Source organism: Limulus polyphemus, unplaced genomic scaffold (assembly GCF_000517525.1).
Source record: "Limulus polyphemus unplaced genomic scaffold, Limulus_polyphemus-2.1.2 Scaffold45, whole genome shotgun sequence".
Classification (NCBI taxonomy): domain Eukaryota; kingdom Metazoa; phylum Arthropoda; class Merostomata; order Xiphosura; family Limulidae; genus Limulus; species Limulus polyphemus.
This window is the reverse complement of record NW_013665655.1, coordinates 841,112-853,708: the sequence shown is the minus strand read 5'-3', so window position 1 is coordinate 853,708 and position 12,597 is coordinate 841,112. Positions and strand designations below refer to the sequence as shown.

General features: G+C 31.9%; 1 protein-coding gene across 2 annotated transcripts in view; it reads right to left on the bottom strand.

Annotated features, from left to right (window-relative positions):
* Positions 1 to 1,743: 1,743 nt before the first annotated feature.
* LOC111086552 (latrophilin Cirl-like) overlaps positions 1,744 to 12,597 on the bottom strand; it is a 106,533-nt gene continuing 95,679 nt past the window's right edge. Inside the window, exons 17-20 of one of the 2 annotated variants that reach the window (XM_022389787.1) lie at positions 12,019 to 12,187; positions 10,054 to 10,203; positions 6,188 to 6,266; positions 1,744 to 5,783 (exon numbers count right to left, since the gene is read on the bottom strand). In XM_022389787.1, coding sequence (XP_022245495.1) covers positions 4,987 to 5,783; positions 6,188 to 6,266; positions 10,054 to 10,203; positions 12,019 to 12,187 — 1,195 coding nt within the window. In that variant the 3' untranslated portion in view covers positions 1,744 to 4,986. Of the gene's footprint in view, positions 5,784 to 6,187; positions 6,267 to 10,001; positions 10,204 to 12,018; positions 12,188 to 12,597 lie in introns of both variants that reach the window. The other variant, XM_022389794.1, reaches the window with a different exon arrangement.

The following is a 12,597-nucleotide window of genomic DNA, read 5'->3' as shown; positions in this document are numbered from 1 at the left end:
AGAGAAATAAGTGATAATTTGACAGAAAGAACAATAAACAAAGAAAAAGAGCATATATATGGTCAGTAATTTCATTTTTTGCTGAGGAAGGCTTATTTTTTACATTACACTGTAGCTGAAAATACAGAAAGTCTCGCTACATTACAAGCCTTTATGAAATATATCTTGCAAAAGCTAGCAATAAATCTGAAATCTTTCTCGAGTTTTATAACTTTTATATTTATTGGTCGATTCTCCGCCTGCTTTAAAATCAATAGTTTCTAATAGGTTTTTGACAGAAACAGCTGGGTTCTTATTATTACGATATCAGTTTTTTCGTGATTTTTATACAGCAATATATGTGAAACATTTTAAGTTTTCGACAAACCTAATTGTTCATGCTCGAATCGTATTAATTGGTTGTTTGTGTTTGAACCATATAAGAAATTAAGAAATTTCTCAATTTCTTCGTGGATTTTTTATTCAGCTTTATGAAATGTAATATAACCGTATATGCATATTGAATTACACAAAGTCGTGACAATATAATATACAGAAAAACGTTAGTAACGTGGTAGTTATTAACCTGTATTTTCGATTTGAACGTTTAGAAGATGTGTCTTTTAGATTTTTCTAATTTCGAGATGAGACTGTAAAAATGTATTTAACTGATTAAGAGAAACATTTGTGTAGCTTTTAATATTCTTCAATTGAAGCACCCATAACCACCAAGAATCAGACTGTATCAACAGCTAGTATTCTCAACGTAAAACAAACCTATCTATTGCAACTTTAGAAATTTATCATGTATTATCTTGTATCGATACAAGTTACTTGTAAGCATATACACAACCTATAAAACATATATACAGATTAAGCTTGTATAAGAGACATAATAACTATGTATCCTTCGCTGTATACATATACATTCACACTTACAAAATTATGTTGTTTGAGGAACGCTATTTCCTTTTGGGTGGTAAAGGTTGTTTGATACGCAAAATATTTGGTACTGTCCATATTTATTTTTCTTCAGAGATGCCAGTGGCATCTGTTACCTATTACATATATATTTATCTTTGTCGTGTTTGTTTAGAATTTGACCTCATATAATTGCAAGTGCAAGGTAGTCTGATTTATAGACATATTAAGCATTAAATTAGAAACTATATTCCTTAGAGATGTCATTAGTCAATTAGTGATTCCGATTTTGTGTTGCTTATAATTAGCTGAGGTAATATTGATTATAATGTACAAATTATATATATTTTAAAGAGTAACCTCAAATCATATCATCCACTAAAAAACAGCCCAGACGTTGCGAAACGTTTTATATGATACACGGGTCTGAGAATCCATCTTCTTTCGTCCTTTAACTTTTAGTTAAAAGATCGTGATATTCATGCTCGAGCCAAGTTTAAAGTCACAGAGAAACACAGATATAGTATATTTATTCATATAGTACAGTTTACAACATAAATTCTCTTCTGGAAGTCAAAGTTCGAAATATTAACAACAACAGGACTTTCAGTAACAGCAGTAGCAGGCAAAAGTTCTAAACATAAGGAAGAAAAAAATAATTAATGTATAAGCGGTACATTACAAGTTGAAGTTAACTGTTCTTACCTTAATTATTAGAGAGAAAAGTATACATTTATACAAACTTTATAAACACAATTTAATTCTGATATGAAATTATAACTTTTTTTTTACTTCATAAAAATATTTCTTAGAAATAGTAAACAGCAAATTTCTATACTTGTTACAATAATTGAAAGAAATTAAGTCAAATAAATATCTATATAAGTAGGAGGAAGCAAATTTATTAAACATTAATCATTGCTTAACATATTCAAATAAAGCTAACTGTTGTTACTTAGGCATTACAGGTTGATAATGTTTAAAGTAATTCACCACTATAGACTGCACTAAAATGTTTTGTTAGAATTCAATTACCTTGCAGCAGATCGCTGGATCTCTACTTCTGAATCTACTTAAAGTCATAAAACAAAGATATGTTACTTCTATTTGGTGTTCCATTATGATTTGAAAAAAACAACGACATATGTTCAAAAACTCGCTGTTATTAGATGATTCCAGCCACCTGGCACTTTTAAAATGATGATAAACTAACTATTAAGCATTCCACAGTAGTTCGAGCTAAATGTTTGTGACGTTGTCATCCAATTAATTATCATCATTATTTATTACAAAAACAAAACCAATTTCTACGTGTCTCTCAAGAGAAAATGGATTTTATGCGATTATCATCATTCGATAAAGGAATTTTCTTTAATGCACAAATATAGCAAAGTAAGAATTACAGTACAAACAAAATGATCTAAGTCAACGCTCTCACAGCTCATTCTGTTTACCTTAGGAAACAATTTAAATAATGATGTATATATTTATTTTCTGTCAAAAAATACCACTCTAAATTCAATTACGACGGTTATACGTATGTATATACACACCGACCTGTGTATTTCAAGTTCCAGATGAGTTACTAATCATAGCTGTATATATTTCAAATTATTCGTAAGGCACCTGTACGGCGAATTTTGTTATAATCACGATACTTATAAGCAGACAAAACATTAGTGTTTTGTAAACCCCTACTAAATTGAACTTAATACAAACAAGTTTTATAATGAAGAAAAACTCACAATCATTTACGCTGCTATTTAGTATTCACTAAAAGGATCGACTTTTTACAAATCAAAAATTGATATTTTATATCACAACGCATCAAAATGTCTAATTGTATTAGAACTATTCAAATATCTTTTCAAATTTTAACTTAACGTCAGGTAAGCTGTGACGATATTTCGAATGAACTAAATAATAATAAATAGCATATTTTAACTAACAAGAAACACATTCTCATCATTTCATGACTAAAAATCAACATCATTAAACATCTTACATGAAATATCGACAATGTCTCACCTTGTTGCGGATGTTAGGTTTTCATGATTAGGTTTGTTAGTTCTACTTTCAGTGTTTTAAGTAGTATAGATTTGGAATACATTCATTTACAGCAAATAAAAGACATAAGTTTTCTTCCAGAAAAATGACCAATGAATTGGTCACATTGAATTAGTTTCATCCATTCACTGTAAACGTTTTCGTATATTATATACAAAAATAACCTCATACACCTTCGAAGTATACTGTATATTACTGCTCACAGCTGCAAATCCACCTGTTTCCACCTATTTCCTTTATTACAAAAGGATACTATTACTGGTGATATTTTAAGTTGTAGTAAAGTAATACAACTCGATAATTATGTTTAACTTCGTCAAATTTATACCAATTATTCGTAAAATATTTCACCATATACACGGAGACATAAACATATAACAACACAGGCAATCACTCTAGTTCCTGGACCAGTTATATTAGTACAATATATAACAATAATAGTACGTAGATATCCTTCTGTTTTGATATAATGTATCTCGAACAATTAGTATGGGGTAGCTAGACACTTTATTTTTTGACACATTATATATTTAGTATTTATCCCATGTACTTTGTTCTTAAGATATCACTTTATATTCTTAACACATACAGTTCCAGATAAGTTCGTAATTTTTTACAGGTTTAGTAATGACAGCATTTCGTAAATAAATACGAATTTCACAAACACAGATATAAATAACTCACAATAACTAATGGATCATTTGGCATTACAAACACCACTCTGTAGCATCATTTTCTCAGTATATGATACACAGAAGCTTCCAGTAACCAAATCATTAGGTTATTTATGTACGCGTCACAGATTTATGAATCAGAACAATCAACAAAGAAAGAGAAAGAAGAACACATAAATCATTTTGACCTTGAGATACATAAATCATGTTGACCTTGGGATACAAAAATGGTTTTTATCTTATTTAAAATATTCTAAAACAAATTTGTAATAAATATGCTGAAAATTTGTATTTTCTTGATACGATATTATAATTTCTAGTTTATGTTAATGGGGGATGGGGTGATCGGATACACATCAAATGTTAAAAAACATTGTCTTTTAGACATCAAAGTTCGATACCAAATATTGGTGAATACACATGTGATATTGTCAGTTATATGGAAGTAGGCATAATGCTTAATATAGTGTCCTATGACTTGAAAGTTAAACAAGTTCTACACGGACAAATCTTACGCGCGCGCGCACACACAAGAATACGAAGTAGATTGATAGGCTAAAGTTATATTTAGAAGAACATCAGTCTTCAACAAATTTCGTCACCAAAACACACACACACACACACTTCTTTAGTTTTTTGCTCATTATACAAAGTGTAATAACTTAATTGATTCCAGAGTAAATCACTGAAGACGGATTACGTGTAATCCGAAACGTCCGAATAGAATGTTAGTTTTATCGTCTTCTTCACGTTCTTGGTCACATTGCAATATCTTGCTTATGACTCAGTTGTCCATATCTTCTTCTAATTTCGATTTAATCGGCACACTTATTCTGCACTAAAAAGACATGAACAATAAAAACATCCTGTACGAGGATTCACGTATGTTGTCTTCGTTTCAACAGCACATACGCAAATAAATGTCCTTACAATTATAGGTAAAATTTAAAATTAAATTAAGCGACTGTCTTCGTATCTGTCTTCATTTATATATATATATATATGTTCATTTGGAAAATATCGTTCACAAGTTTGAAGAGAAAGACAAAAATTTCCAAAATCCTGTAGGTGTTTGATACGAACGTAGCATATTGACTATTCTCTGCGGATACACATCATTGTAAACAATAATGTAAAACAATGTATAAAATCTAGTAACAAGTTTCAGGGCTTAAAGAAACGTCTACTTTTAGCGTATAATAGAATGCCCCCAAACATATACACCTGAATTAAACTCCACTTAACTTTACTAGCTAATCAGAACAGTTTGTGTTATTTTTGATATTTGTGTATATTATAATTCGTTCATACTTTTCGATTTTTTCTTAAAATTAATAGGGTACTTCTACACTTTTGCTGGTTGAGTTCTTTCACCTTTGACATTCGCGTTAAGCGCTGTGTTATCACTTGGAAATTTGAGAACGTTTGAAAAGGCTGAAAATCCATATTCTTCAGAAATTTGTAAATTCGGTAAGCTTTGTAATAGATGGCTTTCTGTGCCTGCTTCATGAGATGGAGAGCTTGCGTTGCTGTTGTTTTCACTTGAAGATGAAGAAGATAAAGAGATTAAACCCTGATCATTTACCAAGCTATTAAACGATCGTTCCGAATCTGTTGGACTATTTATCCCGCTGTAGACCACGTGAGGGCGCAAATAACCATCTCGAAATAAAGGCATATGGCGTGGTCGAGTAGATGACGTCAGAGAGGTTGGTAGTGTAGATTTTGCAGAATTCGGTGAAGCTATATCGAACTGTTTCAGTATCTCACTTTTGCAAGTGCTTCTGCCAATAGTGTCGTATTCCTGCCAATCAAAAGTGTGTTTATATTGAGATGTTGTTCTCGGTCTCACTCTGAAACTACTGATCGTCGGCTCACCATGGATTGCTTCGAATTCATGATTCTGCCTAGGGAAGTAAACACCTGGTGTGTAGGAGCAAAATCCGCTAGCTGTCGCATCGTTTCGGTATCTCCTCGACCCCAGATCACGGTCTGTGTGTTTTCGGCCCGAGGATAACGTTGAAGACGAGTTACTATTCTCGCCGTCAAACTCGGAACCTAAATCAAACTTGATTCCTAATCTTTTACTTCCAACCACGTGATCATGAGATCGAAATCCTACCATGGGGATAAGCGGGAGGACTGAAAAAATAAAAACCAACAAACAGCGGTCATTTATTTTTTCCGATCAACATAAACAAAAAATACAGATCTAGTTAATCTTTCTTGTATTTTGTGATATTATAATAATCAATAACTGTATCTATCCAGCAAATTGCTTTAATTAGTAGCTGTTTATCCCTTCTATTGAAAACAAAACAAGTTCATCAGATGAATAGATCTGTCTGTTTAGTAACATGCTAACTGTATGGGTGGGTAAGTTTTGTGCCCAAGTTTTCAATAAGCTTACTTTTACCAGCACAACAACAACAACAACAAAAAAAAAAAAAGTTAAGACAGATATAATAAATGGTTGAAATGTTTTTAACATATTTTGGTCAAAATGAAATGTGTTATATTATATTACTTACAAAGTAAATTCTTACCGGGTGTAGTAGCATCCAAAATATCTGTCTGTTTTCCCCGCTGTCCACTTTTTATTGTCCTCCATGACCCTTGGGCCAGCTGCACAAATCAATGGAATTTTCATTAATCTTTTTCAATGTTACAAATACATAAAAAATTTAACTTTCTCTTTATTATTAGGTTCACTGAGTTACGTGTATTAATAACCAGCAGAGTGACAACGTCCTCCAAAGTTAAAAAGCAACTATTACATTTCTTCTTGGCTACAGTAACCAAAAAAATATTTTCACTATACACTCTACAATTTGAAAGATCAGCTCATATTGTACAACTAAACATATTCTAAGACTCAACAGGTTACGTTCATTATTTAATGTTAACTAATACATTTAACATGGGATTGGAAAGATTGATCAAAATATGAAGAACCTATAAGTGCTACACCTGGCTGGAGAAACTGAGATCTCACACTTATTTGTAACTAGCCAAAGTACCGAGTTTCGCTGGTGTCATTAGATGGATATTTTACTGGTCGACTATGTCTCTGCGTGTATTTTGAACCTATTTTAGATATGAGATATAGCCAAAAATCTTTTTAAAAATTTTGTTTTTCCCAGAAACTTATAGAAGTCATAAATTTTATTGCATAATAATAAAAACACTTTTGCTGTAAGTTAGGAATTATTTACTTACATCTTAATGCTTTATCATTTCACTGGTAATTTCACATCACATTTAGATTACATATTCCTATCACATTTTATCACAATGTTTTGCACATTTTTTATCCTTGCAGTGCCTCAGGGTAGACAATATTGGCTACTTGTGCCATTTCTTCAATTAAAAAAAATAGAATGCAAAATTACATATTACAATTTTGTAAGATATACTTTATTTTCCGAGTTTTCGTGCACAATCTCCGTCACACCAAACATGCTCGCCCTTACGGCCGTGGGGGCGTTACAATGTGACGGTCAATCCCATTATTCGCTAATAAAAGAGTAGCCCAAGAGTTAGCGATGGGTGGTGATGACTAGCTGCCTTCCCTCTACTCTTACACTGCTAAATTAGGGACGGCTAGCGCAGATAGCCCTCGTGTAGCTTTGCGCGAAATTTGTAACAAACCAAACCAATCGTGTACAATTGTATGAATGAGAGGAAAATTAAACATTTTCAACTCCATTGTGTTTTCGTGCACCAAAATTCTTTAACTGTTTTGTTTGATGTCATTTTCCGAACCTTATTTATTCAAACCTTTTTTAGAATTATGGGGGTTTATTCCATGGGTTCTGGGAGATCCTGATACCTTTTTTTCCTTCCGTGTTGACTTTGACTGGCTAATAAATGTTTGGTCCTATATCCTATTGAATTGTGTTCATTTTTGGTAAAATATGTCCATTTTTTTTTCAAATGTTTGGCCAATTTTTGCCAGATTTTTTTTACTATTTTGTTTTATCTCAGTAGTATTTGGCAGAAAATCTCCACACATTGTGCAATCAGTAAATGAGAATTAGAAAAAAAATGATACTTTTCTATAAACCTTCAGGAAGCAGAATCAAAGGATATATGGCAAAAATATTGGTCAAAATATTTTTAGTCAAATCTAAACGATAATACCCAGGTACACACCCTCAGAATCCCCTTAGTAGTTTCAAGTCTCTAGGTTCTTTCCCCTTGGAGCTATGGCAGTCACATACACACAAACAGACAGGCTCTTTTATTATTATAAATTAAAGATAACAAGTGGATCTATATGTAAAGGAATGAGAAAAATCAAGCTATAGCCGTGTGTCGAGTTCACTAGTTTTAGACTTACTAGATAGATCAGGTTTTAAATAGATTCACTTTACTAGCATTTTAGCATCATTTTAAACTTACCGCTCTTATAAGTAAAGCTTTGATTCCCATATCTTTAAAGTGATTATGGAGAATTCTATGTAACACTATAACACACTTTATAGTTGAAAATGGAAGCTGTTTACTTATGAAACTGCAATCATTGAAAAAATGTATAATCACACAAAAGTATTTTTTATGTATATTTCTCAGACGAAAACCTATAAACATTGCTTATTTAACGCTTTACTAAGTCATGTTTAATTACTAATTCTGCCTTTTTTAACAGCAAACATAATAGCCGGAAAAGTTAAGTTAGAACAATATCTATATAAATAATACGCTTGCGTTTATCCGTCCGGAACTTTTATCGCAAATTTATCGATCAAACGCTACAAATCTCATATCGTTAGAAAGGCCTGTGTCCGAGGAGTCCGGATTGTATATTGGCTTTTCTATTCAGAATCACTTTACCTATTTTTTGCTTAGTCAAAAATTTTAATTCAACAAGCATGCTATATGATGGTACAATGTCGTTGTCATCATGTGACGACTGGCTTCGATTTCAACTTTAGTTTTTTTATTTGCAAAGTATTTCACATAAACAACACTTAACTCGGGTGTAATTTCCTAAAAAAAGATGAACATTACACTAAATACAATTACTATTGGCTTTCTCGACTTATTTAGGCCTAAAATACAAATGACCAGTTCGTTCAAAACCATTTACTTATCAGTTTGTCAACACGCATCCAGATATTTCTGCATATTCAGTTAAGTCTGCCTTCATTACAGCCTTACCTTTACTTTACTTTGAAATAACTTAGCTTCGGCTCGTTTCATAGAAACATCTCTTATCTGCTTTTTTCTTTAGTATGGGTTTTATTCTTTGTGACTTTCTTTGTTTCAAGTCGTAAATCCGTGTCATACACTGAACGCTCATAACTGTTTCATACTCTGTATGCTATTATAAATACCATTAATATACTTTATTGTTTATTTTACGTGTAGTTTTATTAGATAAAATTTGTTTATGTGACCACATAATTTTTTTTTTGAAATAGACCAAGATTTATCGATCTAACACGCAATGCCTGCAAGAAAGCGTAGCTTAAATGGCGTGCGTGAAAATGATAGAATAAGGAAAATTCAAGCGAAGGGCATGAAAACTACCGCAAGTGTTTTGCGGGTCGCGGCTAGTATAACAGTAATGGTATATAGTTCGTCCTATATTTTTATATAACGTGTCTCAAACAATGAATACAGTGTAACTAAGTAAGATACTTTATTTTTTTGGAACCACTGAATACTTAGTATTAATCCTATGTGTTTTAGTCTTAAAATGCTACATTATATTCTTAACACACATTTCCATAGTAACGTCAAATTAGAGGAATTTTTTGTATGTTTGTCATAAGGAAATCTAATCCACGGAGCTGGTTAATAACATATAGATTAACTTATCCAGTACAATATAACAGTTTAGGAACCTTCAGTTATATAGAGAAAGAAAATAAATTGACATCTTATGGGCTGGACAAAAGGACACGCTTCGTAGAATGAAATTAAAAGGCATTAAGACATTAGGAAAATTAAGCTGATGACGGAAAAGGAACATAGGGAAGTGCTCAACAACATTCATCATTAATTATACATTAGAAAGAGAAAGCTCGGGTACGAAGCAGCGTTGAGTATTACAGTCTGCAGGACTTTAACTACCAAGGCATCAAACTGAAAAGAAAATGGAGTTAAATAATAACACCTAGTGAGAACTCAAATTATACTCGTGTATAACACATTGAGATTCAGTTTATAGCAAAACACGTATATGAATAACAACAACGGCAACAAAACAAGCGATATGGAATTGCAATTTAGTAATGGAACACTAAAGTGAGACAAGAAAAGCAACAAAAGTCAGTAAGCATTAGGGAGAGCTTTCAGCCAGTAGCTTGTTACGAGGACAGGAGAGATCGTGCAACAACTGGACAAATATACCTGCAGACAAAGAAGAAACAGTAGAAGGGGTGGGAAGAACGTGAGTACCCACAATGTGATGGCCACTGATGGCGCTAGGTTGAGGTAGTATCATCAGTCCGTTGGTGTGTATGTAGAGGTTCGACTGGCTGTTTTGTGGCTTTCGGCAACACTCAGTTAACCATTGGGAACAACAGTGTGCTTTCTTCAGCCCTTTTCTCACCTAATTCGTAAAAAAAATACGAATAATTAATTTCTTACGCTATCTCGCTTATTTATCATGTCGTCATAGATGTGTTATTAATTGCCTTTTGATAAATACACAGAGAAAAATTACGACTATCATAGTTAAGTAATAACAGTCACTTAAGCGTGATCAAAGTTCTTTCATTGGTATTTTATTTAAAAATGTCTTCGAACAATATCATGTTGAAGTATAAAAAATGAAATAACAAACCAATTATCTAAAGTGTAAAACGCAGAGTTTCAAAATTATTAGAAAAATATTGAGTGAAACAAAAACAAAATAAATTATGATTTTTTTTCTTAAAACAATGCTTCTTTTTATGACGAAAGTAGAGAAGAGCTAATTTTTAGCTCAGAATTTACACAATTATTCACCCTAACTTTCTCACAAGAACTATGTTATTGATTTGTATTGAAAACATTAACTACCTCTTCCCAGGACAATCAGTTTAAAAATTAAATTTTGGGTTTCCTTGAGGTATCTGCTAACATAGAGAACATACCTACACCTGTGACAATACCTATTTCTCAATTACATCAAAGACAGTCAGAAAATGGCAGATTTAAGCCTTATTAAACTAATATCTTATATATTCTCATAGAGCTTTGTATTTAATATAAAGTTTTCGTCGGCTGAGATATGGTTTAACGATTAACTCACATAGAGCAAATAATTCTCAGTGATATCTTATAAGATTTTCCACAAAGGAAATGGAAAACCTTATATGTTATACAGAGACTTTAATGTAATCTCTTTAAGAGCTAGTTTGTTGTCTAGACTTTTTCCTTTTGTATTTCGTTCTCAATATCAAGAAGTAATGATAAAAAACACTACTGTTTGAATTTCCACAGCACTATTTTGGTTATCATATGATTTCTTATGCAATTCGCCTAAATGAAAATATGATAATACAAGAGAGTGAATATCTACAGACGTACTAATAAAAATCATAATTAGTATTTCAAATCAAGTAAAAGATAAAGATATATAGTAAAATCAATAGATTTCAGGAACGCTATGATTAGTTTCAGAACTTCTTTGTCGGAAGCAATAAAGGAAGCATAGTAAAATGAGCCTGAGAGGTTGAATTCATGTTCTTTCTTTCTAATTACTTCCACATTAAATGTATCCTCCCATTGTATATAAGAAAAAGGACAAGGTGTATCTGCAAACAACTACGATTTTACAGTAGATAGAATATTATTAAGGCAATAGAAAAGACTGTCTTAACTCATATGAAGTGATACTTTCTAGATCATCATTTGAATAAAGTAATATCTCAATCCTAGGCCTATTTTATGGAGTAAAAACAGAAATACTTGTTTTAATTTCTCGATGCTCCTATCTACACAAAGCAATGGTTAGGACAAATAGAAATGACTGGCTTTGTATTTAGTCAAATATTAAATATATCTGAATATCCTGAATATATTTCAAATATTTCTGTGCATCTCCAGCAGAAAACAGCAATCTCAAGAAGCCTAATCAGTCAGATAACTGTTTCTGGCTGCTGATAAATTTAAACTCCTAAAACTACAAAATACATTTATATTTTCTTTTTAGTTTTCTTAATCGAAATCATTGAAGTTCGGCATCGTCATTCGATTTATTTGTCTTCATGAAATTTTATATTTGATTTTACAGTCATTGTGGGTTTTCTGTCCCATACATTTTTACGCTTTTTTATGTGTTTATAATACTTTTATAACTAACGTTTGTATGGATCTAACTCACATTAGCGCATACAAAATAGTGAATAAAAGAAAATAACAAATTCTAAATTCTACATACCTTGGGATTTCTGAGGCATAATAAAACGAACATTAAAAGACCTTGAAGACTGTTGAGAGCTGTGAAGAGGTATACTGTCAATGATGTCTTCCACAGAAGAAACCACTGTGCTGATCCCCATGTCAGGATTAGCAGGATAAGCATACAGACACATTGCTGACAACAAGACCTAAAAGAAATATAAACAAAGCAGGATGTGTATACATTATTTAATTCTGATATGAGAATCCTTCTAAATTAGACTAAATTATGCCTCGCAACTTAGCACTAGATAACGTTTCAGGCGCACGGGAAACATTATACTGCGTCAAAACATTTAAATATTTACCACACATACGATACTATTTATCTATAACATGAATCAAATACTAAGTATTCGATTATTAATGGCTGGAGATGGCTTGAATGGGTAACGAAGAAAAACTTTAATATAAGTTTAACATAACAGCAAATGTACAACGTTTCGACAAGGTTTTGTCATCAGGTACATTTGCTGTTATGTTAAACTTATATTAAAGTTTTTCTTCGTTACCCATTCAAGCCATCTCCAGCCATTAATAATCGAATACTTAGTATTTG